Source organism: Hibiscus syriacus, unplaced genomic scaffold, assembly GCF_006381635.1.
Source record: "Hibiscus syriacus cultivar Baekdansim isolate YM2019G1 unplaced genomic scaffold, ASM638163v2 tig00002840_pilon, whole genome shotgun sequence".
Taxonomy (NCBI): domain Eukaryota; kingdom Viridiplantae; phylum Streptophyta; class Magnoliopsida; order Malvales; family Malvaceae; genus Hibiscus; species Hibiscus syriacus.
This window is the reverse complement of record NW_024061947.1, coordinates 11102893-11123456: the sequence shown is the minus strand read 5'-3', so window position 1 is coordinate 11123456 and position 20564 is coordinate 11102893. Positions and strand designations below refer to the sequence as shown.

Below are 20564 nucleotides of genomic sequence, written 5' to 3'. Positions count from 1 at the left end.
GCTCCCTGCGGAGCTTGACAACAACCGATAGTCCTAGTCAAGAGACTGCCCCCTCAAATACCAGAGGTACTCAAAGCATTTCGAGAACAAACGCCAGTGAAAATCCGGAGGCTCCGGAAGTCGTCGATTTTGTTGCTGCCGAATTAGCTCGATGCAAGCCATGCCAACTTCTGATATCCCACACTTTAGGACACATATCCCACACCTTCATAAGCTAAAATTGCCCATTCTGATATGAAAAGAGAGTATTAAAAGCTAGATAAGCAAGAAGGTGCTTACTTTTAAGACACACTGTGAGTCATTAACACCTAAAGTTTAATGAATTTTGAGCTTCCATTTTCCTGGAGGGAATTGATATTCTACGTAACTTTGAAATGCGATTCAACAGATTTCTTGTACAGAGGAAAAGTGAATTTTGAAGTTACTACTCATGGATTAGTCATATTTAATATTGAGACATTCTACATGAGTATCCAGTAAAGTACAATCTTGGAAAGCCCAACTCTCTCTTTCTCAATAAAAAATGGCTTAATAAAAAATTAGTGTGACTATATTTAAAATTAAATTTGGAGCTTAAAAACTTTTTATTAAAAGTAAATATCTAATATTTTCTACATTCTATTTTTATGTGATTATCGTTAAAAATTATTAAAAAACAAATATCATATTTATATACTTTTAAAAATAAAATATTATTAAAAATATTTTTTTAAAAATATAAATGTAACACTTATTATTTATTTTTTAAATGATAGAATTCTAAGAATGTAACATAAAAAAAATATTAAACATTTATTTTTTACAAAAAATTCTTTAAACACATTTTTTTTTATATAAATTAGACATTATTTTTATATTAAACCATAAAAAAATCAGTATTACATGTTTTCTCTCTCTGCGCTATCCTTGCTTATATAATTTTTTTTTGTCTCAAACAACTTTCAAATATTCACTCTCTTTCTCTCTCTGATGTTGCAAATATTTACTATTTGAATCATTCCAAAACACTAAAATAGAAGGTAGCTAAGCCAAGCCCTTTTTGACTAAAATCCGCGAAAGTTTTGTTTTTCTTTTTCCCCCAGAAGCCTAATTGTCTCTCCGCAGAGAAAATTTAATCAAATATTATTGGGAGATTTCTGTCCAAAGTTTGGGTCTTTCTTGGTGGGTTTTGGTGTTTAAGTTGAACGATTAAAAGGGTTTTTTTAAGAAGAAGGAATACTATGAAGAACAAAGATGTTCATCAAGCTGTGAAGGGCTTTTAGTTTTTGACAAGGTAGTTCTTCAATCTTCCTTTTATTTTTCATTTGACTACTTTTTGTTAACTGGGTTTTGATTGTTCCTTTTTGGTGTTAGCTGTCGTGGGTAAAGTTTTGCTCTTTTTTTTTACAGGATTTTTGTTTGTTTTGTTAAATCGTCTTTTATAGTTAATTTCACTTCTATGCTTGACTTTGAGATATCAATTTTGTCATGTTCTTGAATTCTAGAAAACTTTCTCAAATATATTCCTTTCTTTGATGTTGAGCTAGGGTTCTGTTGCTCGAATTTCTGGGCCAAAGTTTAAGCTTCCTGTTCTAAGAGAAGGTGATTAGATAGTTGATTTGGTTGAAGACTTGAGAAGGATATTTAAGGTATGGTCAGCTTCATGGTGTTGAAATCTTCATTGATGATTTTGACTGTTTTTGCACTGTAATATATTTTCATTGATGTATGTTGTAGTGAGATTTTAATATGAACTTTCGGGAAATCTATTTTTCTGTTTGTTGATTAGTGTATCTTTGCCAGCCTGATGTTACTGGTCTATGTCGTGATAGAGCAATCAACTTAAGATGCCGATAAATGTAGTAATACAAAAGAATCTTTTGGTTCTAGAGGGGTCTCGAAAGTTTCTTTGAGATTCTGTTTCACACTCTTTCTGCTGAGACGTGTTGGTTTTGGAGATCATATTGCACATCATTAAGTTTCTGTAATTTGTCTGATTCATGCTGAGTTTTCTCCCCTTCGTTCAATTTGTGAACTCCAGACAAACATTGAACACACAAAACGTTATGGTTGCGAAGGGGCGTCAGAGTGCTACCAACTCTCCGAAAGTGGAGGTGGGAGAGATAGACACTAGTGCACCTTTCCAATCTGTTAAAGATGCTGTCACTCTTTTTGGTGAAGGCGCTTTCTCCGGGGAAAAGCCAGCCATAAAAAAGGCAAAAGCTCAATCTGCAGAGGTACCACTGACTTGAGGAAGTTTTCTTCCTTCTTTCACATGAAATGTTGTGTCAATTCGTAGCAGCATCTGTGTTTTCGAGAGTTAGATATACATATGGCGTGTTCAAGGTTTTCCTTTCTGGTTTTATTCCTTTGTTCTCATTCATATATAATGGTTGTAAATGTTAAAACGTCTAAGAACCGTACAATTGAGGATCATGAATATCTACTTTTACGTGAAGGCTGAGAAGCCTATGTAGCAACTAGACCTTCTTATGGAGTGTTTTGCCGTCTTCCTAAGATGTGTTTATAAATATTCTCATAACTATGTATACAATTGGAGCTTCATGGATTGTTTTCTGGGAAATTGAGTTATATTAGAGATTGCATGACCGCTAATATTCATCTGTTATTTGTTTTTGAGTTGCAGAGAGTTATAGCTAAGGAGACTCAGCTTCATCTCACTCAGAAAGAGTTGAAAAAGTTGAAGGACCAACTAGAAAATGCTGAGACAACTAAGGCTCAAGCACTTGTAGAGCTAGAAAGGGCAAAAAAAACCCTCGAGGAACTGTCTCATAAACTCAAAACTGTTAACGAGTCAAAAGAATCTGCAATCAAGGCTACAGAAGCTGCAAAGAATCAGGCAAAGCAGATTGAAGAAGCAAATTCTTGTATTTTTCCTGAACCTGACTGGGCTAGGAGCCAGGTCTTGGAAACTGCTAGGGAACAATACATGACTGTGATAACCAAGCTCGATGCTGCTAAACAAGATTTGAGGAAGGTTCGTCAGGACTGTGATGCGTCCATAGAAGCGAAAATTGCTGCCTTCAAACAAACAGAAGAAGCTGAACATGCAGCAAAGGTTAACATTGAGAAGGTTGGAGAGCAGTCTAAGGAGATTTCATATGTACAGGAATCAATTGGACAAGTGAAGCTTGCATCTCTTAAAGCACAGCAAGAACAAGCCAAAATGTTTGCTGAAAAGGATACTCTAAGGCAATCATATAAAGCTACCCTTGAAGAGTCTACAGAGAAGTTGTTTGCTTTGAAGAATGAATTTGACCTTGAGCTTATGCGAAATCTCGAAGCCCAACTGGTTGAAACAGATAATCAGATTGGGGCTTTGCAGAAGCAGATGGAAAATGCAAAGGCTTCTGATATGGAGTATGTGCAAATGGTTACTTCTGAGCTAGATGGCGCTAGAGAATCACTGCAAAAAGTCGCTGACGAGGAGAAGTCCCTGAGAAGTTTGGTGGAGTCTCTTACAGTGGAACTAGAGAATGTGAAGAAAGAGCATTCTGAGCTGCAGGAGAAGGAAGCAGAAACAGAGTCCATTGCCGGGAATCTGCATGTTAAGCTTCGGAAAAGTAAAGCAGAGCTTGAAACTTTCCTTGCAGAGGAATCCAAAACAAGAGGTGACTGTGATGAAATGATTTCAACCCTTCAACAGCTATCGGTAGAAACAGAAAATGAACGGCAAGAAGCGGAAGAGATGAAAAAGGAAGCTGAGAAGCTGAAGCTGGAAGCTGAAACCTCGAGAACTGCACTCGACGAAGCGGAGAAGCAGCTGGCAGTTGCCCTGGAAGAAGCTGAAGTTGCAAAAGATGCTGAGACTAGGGCACTTGATCAAATAAAGATGCTTTCTGAGAAAACAAATGCTGCACGGGCCTCATCCTCTGAATCTGGAGCCAATATAACTATCTCCAGGGAAGAAGTCGAGTCGTTAAGCCGTAAAGTTGAAGAGTCTGATAATTTAGCTGAAATGAAAGTGGCAGCTGCTATAGCTCAATTAGAAGCTGTGAAGGCTAGTGAAAATGAGGCCCTTAAGAGGTTAGAGGCAACTCGGAAAGAGATTGAAGACATGAAGGTTGCAACTGCAGACGCTTTGAAGAGGGCTGAGATGGCTGAAGCTGCAAAGAGAGCTGTGGAGGGAGAGCTTCGAAGGTGGCGCGAAAGGGAACAGAAGAAAGCAGCCGAAGCTGCATCTTGGATTCTGGAAGAAGCACGGATGTCAACAGAATCATCCCCGCAGCACTTCAGAATTCAAAAGCCTCCCAACCCAACAGAAAAAATTGTTCAGGTCAGCAAGTTAGAAAAGGAGAAGTCGTCCATCTCGAAAAAGGTTCTTTTACCTAATATCAGTGGCATCTTCAATCGAAGAAAGAACCAAATTGAGGGTGGATCTCCCTCTTTTCTGCCTGGTGAGAAGCCTATGTAACATTGTACTTGCCTGATCTTTGCACATTTTGTCAATGGTTGAGAGGAACATCTATATGGTTGTGTACATCTCATAACTGTGAAATCAAATCCCCGTTATTCTTGTCTGGTGTGAGGAATTTAAATTGGAAATATCCAAGGATTAGTTTGCAAGCAACATGGAGTAAATGACACCTGTGTATATGACTATTATTTGATGACTTAGCCATGGAAATGAATGCTTGTGTTATGCCACCGGCATTTTAGATGTCAAAAGCTCTTTTGAGAGCAATGTGGCAGCAATGATGGTGATGAGCATTTGGCAGTAAGCAAATTTAAGCTTTTAATGCTTCTGGTCCCTAAAATGACTTGTTTTTCAAGCCTGGTGGAATGCATCCAGGCAATGGCAACCTCCATTTATTTCATATAAGTTGGTGACCAACTTTAAGAATTAAAGTCTTCTAATCTTATTTCAGTGGAACAAATTAAACATTTTCCTTAAATTAGGCTAATGGTGCCCCAAAATACTAATAAAATGTTCAATATTGAATATACAAATCACTATCATTTACATCAAATATCCAAGAATACATACGCAACATGTTTTCATCACATCCTGATTATCAGCCTGAAACTTATTTGCATTATTTTGATTGAACAATGAGAAGCAGATGAATCATATATATATATATATATATATATATATATATATATATATATATATCTTAATACTTGATTTTGACAAATGAAAGCTAGTCCACTTAGATGGATCACCCTGAAAAATGAGAAGACCCCCAAGTCTTGAGTCAATAGAAAACTTAGCAAATTATCCTAAAGTCTGTGTGTTAGCAGACAAGCATGAAGACAAAACCATAAACAAGAACATTACAAAAAACATTAATTTGGGAGAGAGAAAAATGTGAAAATCCATCCATAAAAAAATATAGAAATTATCATAATTTTCAAAACAAATCCTTTAAAAAAATCGTCTTTCCTGCACCCCTCTCAAACCAAGAACATTCTCTTGAAACAAAACTCTTCCTATTTATCCATCCCCTAAAGCCCTTCCTTCCTACCTCTCTTTTGTCCCTTGAAATGATGTCAAGTGGCAGAGAAAGAGAAGAATCATTAACTTTCCAAACAAACCCATCATCGCCTTCTTCTCCAATCACAGTTTCAGACCACCTTGACAGTTGTCTCCAAGACCCAACTTCCCACATCGGAAGTGCTGCCGGGAGTTACTCAAACGAGGGTCTTCTGGCTGCTGAAACAGCTAGTCCCAGTAACAGTTATGACGAGTTTGGTTTCTCCAGGCCCGACTTTAGACAGCAAAGTCCAATCTCCGGCACTGTCCAGTTCTATGAACGCCACGTCTTCCTTTGCTACAAAAGCCCATCAGTTTGGCCTCCAAGGATTGAGGCTGCTGAGTTTGATCGTTTGCCTAGGTTGTTGTCTGCTGCTGTTTTGGCCAGGAAGACTGATATGATAAAAGAGGTTGGTGTGCTTTTCTTATTTTTTGTATTTGGATTGGTTTTCTATTCGAGAGATTTCAAGCCCTGATTAGTTCTTTTAGCTCCATTGGTTTAATATTTTTTTAGGTGATCTCAAAATGCAGAAACCTGTGGTTATTTTATTATTTAAATCCCATTTTTAATAATTAATTTGGGTTTTAATATCTTCTTTTTGGTCTGCCTGTATGAATAGATTGTCTTAAGATTTTGGAGCTTTGAAGGAACACTCTTTGCTACCTTTTTAGATGCAATTTTGACATTTTGTTACCACATTGTTATGTTTTCTAAAGGTTCTTATGAAGGGAAATGTGTTTTGTTTTGTTGTGTTTATAGTTTAAAATCCACCTTATTAACTTTTGTTTGGTTTCATCTTTAGTAGATTCATATAGGCTTTCAATGCTTTGTTAAGTAGCTTTGTTAAGTAGCTGTGTTTAGGAGTGATTTGGAGGTATGCAAGCTGTGTAAGTCCTTACCAACAGGAACAGATATAAAAATTGGCCATGAAATGACATGCTTTAGAAGAAAAATAAACCATATGATGGTTGGCTGTTGGTTTATCTGGTCTTGTAGGAGTTCTATTAGTCCTGAATTTTGAATGATTGTAGTTGGAATTTGTTAACAAGCATCACCTAAATTTTTTAGTTCCTCGCTTCCAGCATGCTTACATCATCTATTTCCGCTTGTCTTCTTTTAGACCTGCTTAACGATATGCGAGGGGCACGATGGAATTGAGACATAAGGGGATGTATTGATATTTCCAGACATGATTAGATACAGGTCTATTGCAGATCCATTGAGGTTTCTTTAGATGTTTTCTTTTATTTCCTTTATTTTAACGCTTTATACTGATCGCTCTTTTAGCTAAGAATGCAGGAGATTGACCCATTTTGATGTTGATACATTTGTTGAAGAAGTGCTCGTCAAGAACGGTGAGTGGCTGCCTGGAACTCCTGAAAAACTACAAGGGTCATTTGTTTTTGTTTGTTCTCATGGATCCCGAGATCACCGTTGTGGAGTTTGTGGACCTCCACTGGTTAGCAGATTCAAAGAAGAGATAGTTTTGCATGGTCTTCAAGGTAGAGTGTCTATTAGCCCATGCTCACGCATTGAGGGGCATAAGTAAGCAGGAAATGTTATCATATTTGAATCAAATACCAACGGAGAAGTCACGGGACACTGGTAGGAATGTTATCTTTTCCGGTGGTTGTTTCGTTGAATCTCCCTTAATTTGTTAATTAAGCTAGCTGCTAGCCTAGTTATTTTGCTTTATATATTTTCTGAAAATTTAAAATGAAGTACATATATATTTTATGCAGGTATGGATATGTTACTCCTGATGATGTACCTGCACTGCTAGAGTGGCATATTGGGAAGGGAGAAATTATAGACGAGTTATGGAGGTAACTTTTTTAGGCACCAACTTGTTTTATTGCTATCATCGATTCTTCTTTCGGTGTTGCTTTCATGTATAGAATACAATATAAGAGTATTAAGAATGCAATATGCAAAAACTTTTAGTCTTTAAGGTGGGGCAAACATGAAATAGAAGTTGCAGTGGGTAATTTGACTTGAAACAGGATGTATGCATGTAAAACGGGGCTAGAAGGTGCTCGAAATCTTCGCCTTCTACTGCTCCGTAGTGAATAGTAGGAACTAGGTAGTACCTTGGCTATATATTCTTACTGAACAGAAAATATTCTGATTGTAGAAACATAGAATTTGACAAGCTTACTATGTATTAATAAGGCAATTAGGTGATTATTTTGGGGGTCAAATGGGTTTATCCGAAGAAGAACAGAAGAAATTTCAAGAGCTAAGGCGCCTAGCAAACGGTGAGACTACTATGGAAGGAAGCACTAAAGAGGAAACACAAAGACAAATGGATGAGATGAGCACAACTGCCTGTCGATCTCAAGACGAGTTTGTACGCGCTGTTGGCAAGGAAATGGCAGTGCTTGTTGCCATGACCCTGCACAACCTCAAAAGTCAGGTATTGTGGTCACCGACGATGGGGGTGTAAAGTTGACACCCGAAAAGAAAAAGGGTGGAAAGAAACTTAATTCAATGATCAACAGCGAAAAAGGTTCACAAGATTTGTGCCAAGCCAACTTCATGCTCCCAGCTCTCGCTGTTTGTGCTGCTGCATCGATCGCTGTTGCTTATAGCTGCTATAAACAGCCAGCATAAAAATACGAGGATGATACTTTGCATTGTTCATATTAATGATGTTTTGGAGTTCCCTATGTTTCTACAAGAAATTTGTTTGGCATTTGCCAAAAACCACGTATTCGTGGACATATTCTGATTATCATCTTCCTCCGTTATAATGAAAATGTCTCGGTTGGTTGGTACGTTCAAGACTTACTCTAAAACCACAAGAATTATAAGATGATGTAAAGCTCCAAATTTCCAATGAATCAATAATATCAACCATCAATCTATCTTACGAAAATCATTCAAGAAAGGTGCATTTAGTAGAACTGGGTGGATCTTGTTTCATACAGAATCTAGTAAATAAAGAAAAGGTATGCACTATTATCCACAACAAGGTGGCATGCCACAGGTCACACTAAATTAGTTTGCCCCCCAAATCTGAATCGAGCTGATGCAAGAGGGCTCTGCTATAACATTTGATGGTTGAAATACAAGATGAGTTCGGTGTCTTTGCAACATGTCGGCAACAGTTACATAGTTGGGGTACAATGTAAAATCTAATAACCGTTTACTTTAAGACCGTTTAAGGAGCTGCACAAACCAGTTATGATCTGCAAGCTTGTGCAACTCGGATTCGATTGTCAGTGCAATTTTGGTGTCGTCTGGATCCGGCTCGGGGAATTCGACATGAACTGACCCCTCTCTGACCAGTGAACCTGTCTCTTTACGTAAGCTTGTTGCTTCAAGTAACTGTAAAGCTGTTGATGGTAGGCGTGATCCAACGAGAACAATTATCTACCTTTCCATTGTTGCTGCGACGTGTGGATCCAGAACCTTCTTTTCTACAAAAATGTGGGAGGGGTGAATAATCCATTATCTGCATAGTTGGGAAGAACATGTCAAAAGTCGGAAATATTCCGAAGAAAGCTGGATAAAGCAAAAAAACAAATCATGCCAAAGCAAGCAAACTTCATTCAATACGATGCATCTATATATATATATACACACACACAAATAAAGATTACATGAGAACCGAAATGATGAACGCCTCAATCTTTGCATTATCCATATGGATTAATAATCTAAATATAGTTGAATGCAAACTTTCAAGAGTTTCAATAAACATGGATGGAAGGGTATTCTTACTTTCAGCAATTCTTCCTTTCCAGAACCTTGAAGCACCTGAATTTTCCTCTTCGTCCGTTCTTGCAAGAGAGGTTTCACGGCCTGTTAATACTTGCAGATGAGCATTAGGCTTTCTTTTTGTAAAAATAGCAAGAGAAGTGGAATTAAGAAGCATAAAAACCTTCCAACACACCGAAAATATATACGGTGCATTGACAATATAATATGTCTGTCTTCTCAGGATAATTCAGGTCATCGATTGTTGATATAGTGGTAAGTAACTGCATGAACAAATAGCGCAGGAGAGTGATCAACGTTACAAAGAGAGTTAGCTCGGTAATGAGCAGGTTATATGATACTAAAGTGTACCTTTATTTGATTCAATACTGAAAGCCTCAAGCCAGTCATATCCAAAACCTTCAGACATGTACTGATATGTCGTCCGTACTTTTCTGAGGCTGTAGGCTATAACAATCGCAACATTGTCGAATACATAATAAGTTAGCAAGCAATTATGTGAGTAAAAAGCATCAGATTGGCAAAGCCATACTCTCCAATAGTACACGATCTCGTTATTCGTTCATCTGAATGTGCGACTGTACATAGTAATTCACCTAGAACACAGAATCACAGATTAAAGTGTCATAGAAATAACTCCATACGGTGCAAGCTAAAGTACATGCAACTTATGCTAAAAGATGCCTTCCACTCAACCACAACTACTAATTTGTTTACCTTTCTAGCATATTAAGTATCCAAGTCAGCTAGCATTATTAATAAAACACCTCCGCGAGAAGGACAAGGGCATAATGGAAGAGGGGGGAAAATGCAGTTATGGTCAATCTCCGGAAGAATATGAAGAAAACTTCAAAGTATTTCATGCCCTCAATTAATCTCTTGAATTTGTTCATTTAAACATAAAAAACAACTTACTTTTTCCTAATAAATTATACTGAAAACAAGTTTTTTTTTTTTTTTTGCAGAAAAAACATATTGTTAATATGAACCACAAAAATATATCTTCGTGTGAGTTAGTTTCAACCATCAAGCCCGATTCAAAGGATGCAATGCCAAATTTAGGAATAGAATTAGAACGAGTTACGATCTCCTTACAGATGCCCTATCATATGTGCTAAGCCCAACATCAATAGCAATGACAGGAAGACCCTGTAAATGTTAGTAGGAAAGGGATGTGTCAATTAGTGTTAGGTATGGCTCATAAATATACCGAGAAAGTCTTGTAGTGGGGATTATGATTATGTGGGTTGGGGGTGTGGGGTCTGCGGCCCCGCGGTATGGTACAGGGTTATTTTTGTAAATATGTACCAGGGTTTATTTATTATAAAAGGAGATGTAACCTAAACCTATGAGATATTGAATTGAATAAAATTTCTAGCGCCGCCTAAGACACCGAGGACGTAAGCACATTGCTGAATCTCGTTAAAATTCTTGTTTTCTTTCTGTTTTCTTTACTCGATTATTCAACAATTGGTATCAGATGTCAGGAGCCAAATTCGAAGTTTCGAAATTCGATGGTCAGGATAACTTCAGATTATGGCAAACAAGGGGTGAAGGATCTGTTGGCGCAGCAAGAGATCCTGAAGGCTTTGCGACCTACAAAGCCGGCGTCGATGGAGGAGGAAGATTGGGAAGAATTACAGTAGCAAGCGGCATGAACCATACGATTATGATTGGCGGACGAGGTCATGTATCACGTCATGCATCTGTCGTCTCCAGATGAAATTTGGAAGAAGTTGGAAAGTCAATTTATGTCCAATTCCTTAATGACTAAACTGTATCTAAAGCAGCAGTTGTATGGGCTGAAGATGCAGGACGATCATGATTTGGCATAACACGTGAATGTCTTCAATCAAATCGTTTCTGATTTGGCTCGGCTTGATGTGAAAATTGAGGATGAAGACAAAGAGATGATTCTGTTGTGTTCGTTGCCTCCCTCTTACGAACACATGGTGACTACTCTTACATATGGGAAAGAGAGTATCAAAGTTGAGGAGATCACTGCAGCCTTGTTGGCTCACAATCAGCGAAAGCAGAATGCAGGGACAACTCTCAAGCTGATAGCTTATATGTCAAGGGTAATCGAGACCGTGGATGGAAGCCAGAGAAGGCAGGGTCTGGGAAGCGGAATTTCAAATTCAAATCTAGGGATAAAAAGACAATTCACTGTTACAAGTGCAAGGAGGCGGGACATATGAAGCGAGACTGTCTGAAGTTGAAAAAACAGACTGATGAGAAGCGTGATGACTCATCCAAGTTTGTGAATGTGGTCGAGGATGACAATTCTGATTGCAGTGAGGGTGGTATGCTCTCTATTTCAACGACTCGACTGACAGATGTCTGGATTCTTGATTCTGGATGTTCTTATCATATCACGGTAAATAGGGAATGGTTTTCGACATACAGGTCAGTTAATTCTGGTTTTGTTTATTTGAGTGATGATCGATGTTGCAATATTGTTGGTATTGGTGATGTCAGAATTAAGATGTATGATGGTTTTGTTCGGACGTTGTGTGGTGTTCGGCATATCCCAGATTTGAAGAAGAATTTGATTTCTTTGGGAACTTTGCACAAGAATGGTTTTATCCCTAAGGCTAATGAGGATAGGGAAAGCATTCGGATTGTTAAAGGAGCTTTGACTGTGATGAAAGGAAAGATGACTGCAGGGAATATTTACAGATTGTTAGGGAGTACCGTTGTAGGTGGAGTTCATTCTGTTGAGTCCTGTGATGATACTATTAAACTGTGGCATATGCATCTTGCTCATCTTAGTGAACGTGGTATGGCTGAATTACATAAAAGAAATCTGTTGCATGGTGTTAAAAGTTGTAAGCTCGATTTTTGCAAGTATTGTGTTCTTGGTAAACAGACTAAAGTTCGTTTCAAGACTGGGAAGCACACAACTGAAGGGATTCTTGATTGTGTGCATTCTGATGTATGGGGGCCATCCACGACATCGTCTTTGGGTGGATCTAGGTATTATGTTACTTTTACTGACGATTTTTCACGGAAAGTTTGGGTATATTTTTTGAAACATAAGTCTGACTTTTAGAGAAGTTCAAGTTGTGGAAAGCTGAGGTAGAAAACCAAACAGGACGAAAAATCAAGTGTTTGCGGTCTGACAATGGTACGGAGTACACAGATTCACGGTTTCTAAACTTCTGTAAGGAGCATGGAGTCTTTGAATCACAATCGTACATGGGAGTTAGTTTGCCTTCTTGAGGGTAAGAAGCCTATTGGTTGCAAATGGGTGTTTAAGAAGAAACCAGCAGTAACAGAAAAAAAGAAGTTCAAGGCTCGTTTGGTAGCAAAGGGTTTTTCACAACAAAAAGGAGTTGATTATGATGAAATTTTTTCTCCTTGGTCAGGCACACTTCAATCAAAGCAGTACTTGCATTGGTGGCTAGTTGGGATTTGCATTTAGAGCAGATGGATGTTAAAACTATTTTTTTTGCATGGTGATTTAGAGGAGAAGATCTACATGCAGCAGCCTGAAGGTTTCACTCAACCTGGAAACGAGCATTTAGTTTGCAGATTGAAGAAATCTTTGTACGGGTTGAAACAATCTCCGAGACAATGGCACAAACGGTTTGACTCCTATATGATCAAGATTGGCTACAAGCGATGAGTATGATTGTTGTGTCTATGTTAAGAGCCTTGATGATGGTTCTTTTATTTTTTTTTACTGCATGTTGATGATATGTTAATTGCTGCGAAGAACATGGATGGTGTTATCGGTTTGAAAACTTTATTGAGTCAGGAATTTAATATGAAAGATTTAGGTGCTGCAAAGAAAATTCTTGAAATGAAAATTTGCATAGACAGAGACTCAAGGAAACTGTGGCTATCTCAACGGGGTTATGTTGAGAGAATGCTAGAAAGGTTTGCGTTGAGCAACGCAAAACCAGTGAGCACTCCATTGGCGAATCACTTTAAATTCTTATCAGAATAGTGCCCTAAGACAGATAAGGAAGCTGAAGATATGGCAAAGGTTCCATATTGTAATGATGTTGGTTGTTAGATGTATGCAATGGTATGTACTTGTCCTGATTTAGCTCATGTTGTTAGTCAAGTTTGTAAGTACATCTCTAAACCTGGTAAGCAACATTGGGAAGCAGTCAAGTGGATCTTTAGGTACTTAAAGGGTACTGTGGGACATGAAATTATTTTTGATAGTCAGCGGGATAATCCTTTGGTTGTAGGATATGTGGATTCAGACTATGTGAGTGACTTGGATAATAGAAGATCTACGACAGGGTATGTCTTTACTCTTGATGGAGGGCCTATTTGTTGGAAGTCTACTGTTCAATTTGTTGTGGCATTATCTACAACTGAAGCTGAATACATGACAGCGGCTGAAGCTGCAAAAGAAGCTTTATGGCTTACTGGTTTAGTGAAGGAGTTGGGTGTTCAGTAAGGTGGAATTCAATTACTTTGTGACAATCAAAGTACTATTCACTTGGCTAAGAATCAGGTATATCGTGCTAGAACTAAGCATATTGATGTAAGGTTTCACAAGATTAGAGAGTTTGTTACATCTGGAGAGATTTTGTTACAGAAGGTACATACTGATGAGAATGTTGCTAATATGTTTACCAAGCCAGTTACGACAGACAAGTTCATGCATTGCTTGGACTTGTTGAGTGTTTCGAGTTGTTAAAGAAGTAAGGTAACCCAACCCACATTGAATGTTTTCTAAGGGGCAGGATATTCGTCAAGGTGGAGATTTGTTAGATATGGCTCATAAATATACCGAGAAAGTCTCGTAGTGAGGGTTACGATTATGTGGGTTAGGGGTGCGGGAGCTGCGGCCCCTCGGTATGGTATAAGATTATTTTTATAAATATGTAGCAGGATTTATTTATTATAAAATGAGATGTAACCTAAACCTATAAGACATTTAATTGAATAAAAATTCTAACGCAGACTAAGACACCGAGAACGTAAGCACATTGTTGAACCTCGTTAAAATTCTTGTGTTCTTTCTGTTTTCTTTACCCGATTATTCAATAATTAGTCACCATGGAACAACTTTTGAATGAAACAAAAGTTTTTCTCCCAAAAAGAGACCCTAATAGCAGCATATTCTACATATTGTCACATGAAAACAAATAAATGTTAATATGAACATATATATCTTAATAAAAAAAGTAAATACCTCTTTTGAGTAGCCCGACAATCCTACAAGATGAGAATATCGCACTGCTCTATATATATCAGTCGGAATAATTGGTTTCTACATAAAGAAAAAGTAAAATGAGAGTTCTCAGGAATCATCAATTGCCACAAGTCAGCATGATCTCTATAAGTATATAGAAAAGCACATTGTTTTACAATGTTATAAATACACTAGGAATCAATTAGGGTTTAACGAGAAAACTCACTGCTAATATGTTGTCAATCTCATTCTGTAGTCTCCATTGTAAGCAATCAATTAACTGGAACAGGAAACAATTTAGAATATAATAAACAAAAAGAAGTCGGTATATTGATGCACAACGTTTTGTTATAGCTTAAGTTCAATGGGTGAATCTCACCATTTTATGGGCTTTCTGAACATTCCAATCTCTCTCTTTGAGAAACCGCACTAAAGTTTCAGTTGGATACCCATGGTGCATGTTCTACAGACCAATAAAATCAACATTAAATAAAACTTAAGCGGGTCATAGTATAGACCTTCATATATATATAACGCCATATTCATCCGTCCTATCCACTCAAGTGAATAATGATAGGTAGGTACACTGCAGTAAACAAAGCAGCACATGCAAGTCATTTAACTAAACGAAGACTCGTATAGTTAAAGATTTAATTCCTTCATAACACCTCAAATGTCACTAAAATTTGAGGCAGACGAAAAGAAAATCGTTTTAAGTATTTCATTTATCTATACACTAATTAGCTCTAGATACTTTATATCAATACTAAAACTTCGACATATCCAGCTTGTACGGTTAATATCCTTAGATACTTTATTTTGGCTACTAATATCTTCATCTATTCTTCGATTTAAATATATTTATATGTAACCAGGAAAAAAACTATTCTACAAATAATTTAAGATGATCTTACATTTCAATTGTACCACCTAAACGTCGAATGATCCCTAACGCAATAGCAACTTGTTTCAGAAACTAATCAGAAAGGTCACGCTAGCAGGAAGAAATAACTAAGCTCTTTGCAACTATTTGCCAAGTTGCTCAACTATTTAATTATCCCCAGAAACTAGCAAAATACTGAGAAACAAAGTTCCAAACTGAGTCAAATCAACTTCACTAAACCAAAAGGTTTCATAATTGATATAAATCAATCGAGAGATAGATCAGATTCAACACATATGAACTTGCATGCAGCCAAGCAGTTGGATCGGTTCCACAGCAGAAGTTCTAGTAATCAAAAGAAACTTGCCAAAATGGTACTAAAAAGGAAAAGTCTAATTCTAGCTATTATTCAGCTCCTTATCTCAGCACCCAATTACAAAAATTAAAACAATAATAATCATAATAAGCTAACCTGAAATGTCGCCTTCATCTGCTCATCAATTGTTAGTCAAATTCACCAGGAAAGAAAAAAAAGTTAGCAATTTGCAGATCGACAGAAAAGAAACCCAAAGAAGAAAATATAAAAAAGAATCGATTTTTTTCCTTTAATGTTACCATTTTCCATCAAAGACAGAAATTGCTTGATAGCTTCTTGATGAGCATTGCTCATTTTGTCTTTCGAGTTCAATTTCCTTTCACACCGATAACAAAAAAGACGGTAAAGAACAAAACTTTGGTAACGAGGAACTAAAACTTTCACTAAAAACAAAAGCTCTCCTGTGTGACTCGGTTCTTGATGTTGCTCTCTTTATAGTTCAAGTTCGAAAATTTAAGCTCAAACTAAGGTATCGTTTGGTTGGTCGGAATCATGTAATTAGAGAAAATGAAATTCAATTTTATTATTTTCTCATGTTTGGTTTAAATTTTTGATAAAAATTGGAATATAATTTCATCAAGGGAGTTAAAGTAAATTCAATCTATAATATGATGAAATTGAAATTCTTTGAAAGAGGAAATGTGAAATTTGATTATACTACACTCATTAATCTTTTGGTATTCAGGTCAATTTTTTTTAAAAAAAATCAGGATTGGTTCGGATTTTTTTTTTAAATTTCGGGTTCGGGTTGGGTTTTTTAAAGTTTGATATTCGGGTTTGGGTCGGGTTTTTTTAAGTGTGATATTCGGATCAAGTTTGGGTCGGGTTTTTTTAAGTGTGATATTCGGGCCGGATTCGGGTTTAGGGTGAAAAATACCCGACCCGACCCGACCCGAAAAAAATATATAATTTTACCTTATATATTTAAGAATAATTACAATAATACATCTCTATATATAATTTTTTTCAATTAAGTCATTATTTTTATCGAATAAAAATATTTTTTTTATTATTTCAGGTCGGGTCTCGGGTGGAGGTTCCCTTGTTCTCGGGTCGGGTCGGGTGGACCAAAAACTCGACCCAACCCGACCAATGATCATCCTTAATTAGGATGATTTTAACTTATGATGTTTATTAGTATGATTTTTATAATTTATTGAAATGAATAATCAATAAATGAAATGAAATTTTAATATTTTTAAATTTTTATAATATATTGTTACATGTAAGTTATAAAACAAACTAAAATTAAGCAAAAAAAACAAGAAGGATTATTCTGTCATTTTATATTGCTGAAATTAAATTCATCTGACATGTTTGCGAACCAAACGGAATATGAAATTAGATTCTAATTCAATTTCCTACCAACTAAACAGGTTTCAGATTCAGATTATAATTTCTTCACAGATTTCAATTCTCTCATAAACATTCCACCGAACCAAACGCCACCTAATAACAAAATAAAGCATGAAACTTTTTTAGAAAGGAATTAGATTGAAAATAAAAGTCGGTTCCTTACTTTTTGAATGAAGCTGCTTGAGAATAAATTATTAAAGGAAAACATATTTGGCTTTTACATGAACGGTTAAAACGGAAAGAAGGAAAATGTTTTATAAAATACCATATGCATGCATATACAGTATTTATGCCTTCGCTTTTTTATCTCTTTTTGGGCAATAACATATCTTCCGGGACGGTGCCAGAACCAGAATCTGATATTAGGAGGATAATGGATACTTAAATAATAAAATTGAAAAATAAGAGTTCAATTGATTAATGTTTAAACTTATAAGGTCCTAAAGAGTTATTAGACTTTAAAAAGTGAGGACCAATAACACCTCCCATGACCTACGTGGTATAATGATAAAGCAGTCACTGAATTTTTAGGATACTTTCATTTTAGTCACCAAAATTTTAAAATTTATATCACTATATCTAAACTTTTAATTCTATTTCAATACGATCGTCTACATTATCTCTCGTTAAAAAGATATTGACATAAAATTTTCAATTAATAGAGAAATTATCAATTAATCTCAATGATAGGAATGCTATGTCTTTTTTTCGTTGTTATCTTTGTCATCATTTGATGGTTTCTCTAGCCAAAAAGATCAACAAACTACTATTCTTCTTCTTATCTTTATGATTTTTCATGGCCAATAGTCGGATCAACTAGAAACTAATTAGGTTAATATTGTGATCAAACGGATTCTTTCCACTGTTGAGATTAATCAACGATCGCTCCGTTCGCCAAAAATTTACTCCTGATGGTAGCTACAAATTTGAAACCTTAGGGCCTTCTAAAAAAATTTATACATCACATCAGTATTTCTTAACGACGTTGAATATGATGAAAGCAAACTAAAATTTTAATGATTATAATACAAAATTTAAAAGTTTGATGATCAAAGTGAAAATGACTTAAACGTTTAGTGAACAGAAATGTAGTTTACCCTAAATTTAATAATAAAATTAATACTTGATAATAGTTAATTATTCACCATACACTTGTAATAGTTGTTTATTGGTTGATGTAACTTGACATATACCTTGGCACACCCAAAGGGACGTGTTCCTATGCTATTTCTTTCTAGTTCCACCTTGGCATAAATGGTTGGCCCTTTACCTTATCAATAGGTGATTAAAAAATTCCTTTAATTATCATCACTAATTTAAAAAAAATACATTTTTATTTTTTTCCATGTAAGTTACTATTTTTTTGTAATTATTTTTATTTATTTATTTATATTTAATTTATTGATCGATTAAATCAAATCAAATATTATAAAGTTTATTATAAGATGATCTCCTAATTCAATTTGTTTTATTCGTAACTTTAAGATTCCAACTTTTAATTTTATTTAAGAAATTTAATACCTTATTTCCATTAAACCAATTTATTGTTGATATTTTTATTTTTATTATTATTATTATTATTATTATTATTATTTGAATTGTAAAGAGTGTCAAAGATACATTATGATTTCAATACGGGGGGGTATGAAAGTCCCTATGGAGGATAGCGAAGATAGACTCTAGAGCATCGTTGGAGAGGGTGATACCCTGGTCACGATCACAGCCGAATTTTACAAGCGTATTCGCAGTCATGTTGGCTTCACGTGGGACCCATTCAAATTGAACTTCCCATTGTCATTGACAAAGATTATAGATGGCACAAACCAAAGAAAGGGAGCTGTCTGTACCTGCATTAGATTGAGAAACAAGCTGCACAGCTTCAAGGCAGTCTGAAGTGGGGAGCAACATCCCGTAGTTTTAATATATCCAAGGATCCATCTGCCCGAGCTGTCACGGAAGATGCCTCCAGCAGTGCTATGTTGATTGTCCCTCGTAACAGCACCATCAGTATTGATGGCAACCCAACCCAAAGGCGGTTTGTCCCACTGGATGACCTGAGGTGTGTCCTGGGAAGGCCTAAACCGTGGTATTTCTGAACATGCAAAGTGGCGTGCCCAAGCTAGAGCAGCAAAAAAAGTGTCTTCCACCGATTTGCAACCTTGATTGAAGATTAGCTCGTTCATGCGTTTACATAGGAGCCAGACAAGTGAAACAAAAAGAAAATGCCAAGGGCATTCCCAGCCAGTACGAGAGTCACTGGAGCAAATGTTAGCTAGAATCCATGGTTGCAAATCAAGAGTAAAGAAAGAGCGTCGGCGGGTGGGATCTAGGATACGACGCCGAAGGTTTCGAGTCTCATTGCAATCACGGATAATGTGGAGAATAGTCTCCTCCAGATCGCAAAGAGGGCAAGATGGGTTGACAAATGACTTCCCAGTTGATCAAAGAGCAAGTAGAGTGCGCATATGTGGAACCCCAAATAAAGTAACGAATCAGCTTTTCAATTTCGTGGCAGATCGCCATCAGAAGCATAGAAGTTTGCATGAAGTAGATTGGAATAGAGGCGAACACCGATTTGGCTAAAGTGACTCGTCCAGCAGTTGAAAGAGAACTTGTCGCCCAACCCTCAAGCAAGCCTCTCATTTTCTCAAGGATAAACTCATAGTCACTGCGTCGACTTCTGCCATGTCGCACAAGAATACTCAAATACTTGCCCAGTTCTGCCACCCGTTGGAAACCAAGACAATCACGGATAGTTTCCTTCAGTGATGCACTAGTGTTCGGCGAGAAATAGACAGTGGTCTTCCTTTTATTTACTCGATGGCCAGAGTAATGGCCAAAATTTGCCTCGCTCAGGGTGAAAGAGAGCTGTGAGGGCCTCATTCCATTGCAATTGAAAGGACGAAGATGTGGTGCAGTGCATAATAATACGAATCAGATTTGGCGGAAAGCCAGCTTAGATCAGAGTATCGTGAATAAAATCTCACCGTAACCTGTCAAAGGCTTTTTTGAGATCAACTTTGATTGCCATCCAGCCTTTGTGACCCTTAGAATGTCTCATGGAGTGGATGACCTCTTGATTAAGAATGATGTTCTCGGTGATATTTCGGTCAGAAATGAAACTCGTCTGGTTTGGAGAGATGATAGATGGCATGATAAGCTTCATACGGCGTACAATTATTTTAGTAAGCAACTTGTAGATCACGGTGCAAAGACTTAGGACGAAAATCCGTCAACGATTCCAGGTTCTCGGTTTTGGGAATAAAGACGATAACAGTTCTGTATAAGTCTGGATCAAGATTCCCACCCCTGAAGATATCCTAGATACTGGAGCAGATATAGTCGCCAACAATCGACCATTGTTTTTGAAAAAACTCCGCATGGAGTCCATCATGTCCCGGGGCCTTCAAGGGCGACATTTCATTCAAAGCAGCCCGAATCTCTTCAGGCGAGGGAACCACATCAAGAGCTGCCCAGGAAGACTGCGGAATGGAAGGAGAGTTGCCAAAGATGGGATAACTATCCCGCAAAGGCTCATGAAGGGAAAATAGCTCTCGGAAATGCTCGACTCCAGCCGCTTAGAGAGCATCA

General features: G+C 36.9%; 1 protein-coding gene and 2 pseudogenes across 2 annotated transcripts; 2 read left to right on the top strand and 1 right to left on the bottom strand.

The window, feature by feature from the left end:
* The first annotated feature begins 871 nt into the window (after window positions 1–871).
* LOC120157889 (WEB family protein At5g55860-like) lies at window positions 872–4570 on the top strand. Of its 2 annotated transcripts, none has more exons than XM_039168878.1 (4): window positions 872–1273; window positions 1527–1628; window positions 2021–2216; window positions 2627–4570. In XM_039168878.1, the coding sequence occupies exons 3-4, from the start codon at window positions 2046–2048 to the stop codon at window positions 4412–4414; spliced, it is 1959 nt and encodes a 652-aa protein (XP_039024809.1). In that variant the 5' UTR covers window positions 872–1273; window positions 1527–1628; window positions 2021–2045; the 3' UTR covers window positions 4415–4570. The 2 variants fall into 2 exon arrangements, with proteins under 2 accessions (XP_039024809.1, XP_039024814.1); XM_039168883.1 differs by having other exon boundaries at window positions 1527–1633.
* An 823-nt stretch (window positions 4571–5393) lies between these two features.
* LOC120157917 lies at window positions 5394–8253 on the top strand (annotated as a pseudogene).
* A 104-nt stretch (window positions 8254–8357) lies between these two features.
* LOC120157957 lies at window positions 8358–16075 on the bottom strand (annotated as a pseudogene).
* Window positions 16076–20564: the final 4489 nt, after the last annotated feature.

Bases quoted from the DNA above. Each gene is read 5' to 3' on its own strand.
- LOC120157889 (XM_039168878.1), top strand. From the start codon at position 2,046: ATGGTTGCGAAGGGGCGTCAGAGTGCTACCAACTCTCCGAAAGTGGAG. The intron at 2,217-2,626 runs GTACCACTGACT...TTTGAGTTGCAG, and splicing joins CAAAAGCTCAATCTGCAGAG to AGAGTTATAGCTAAGGAGAC.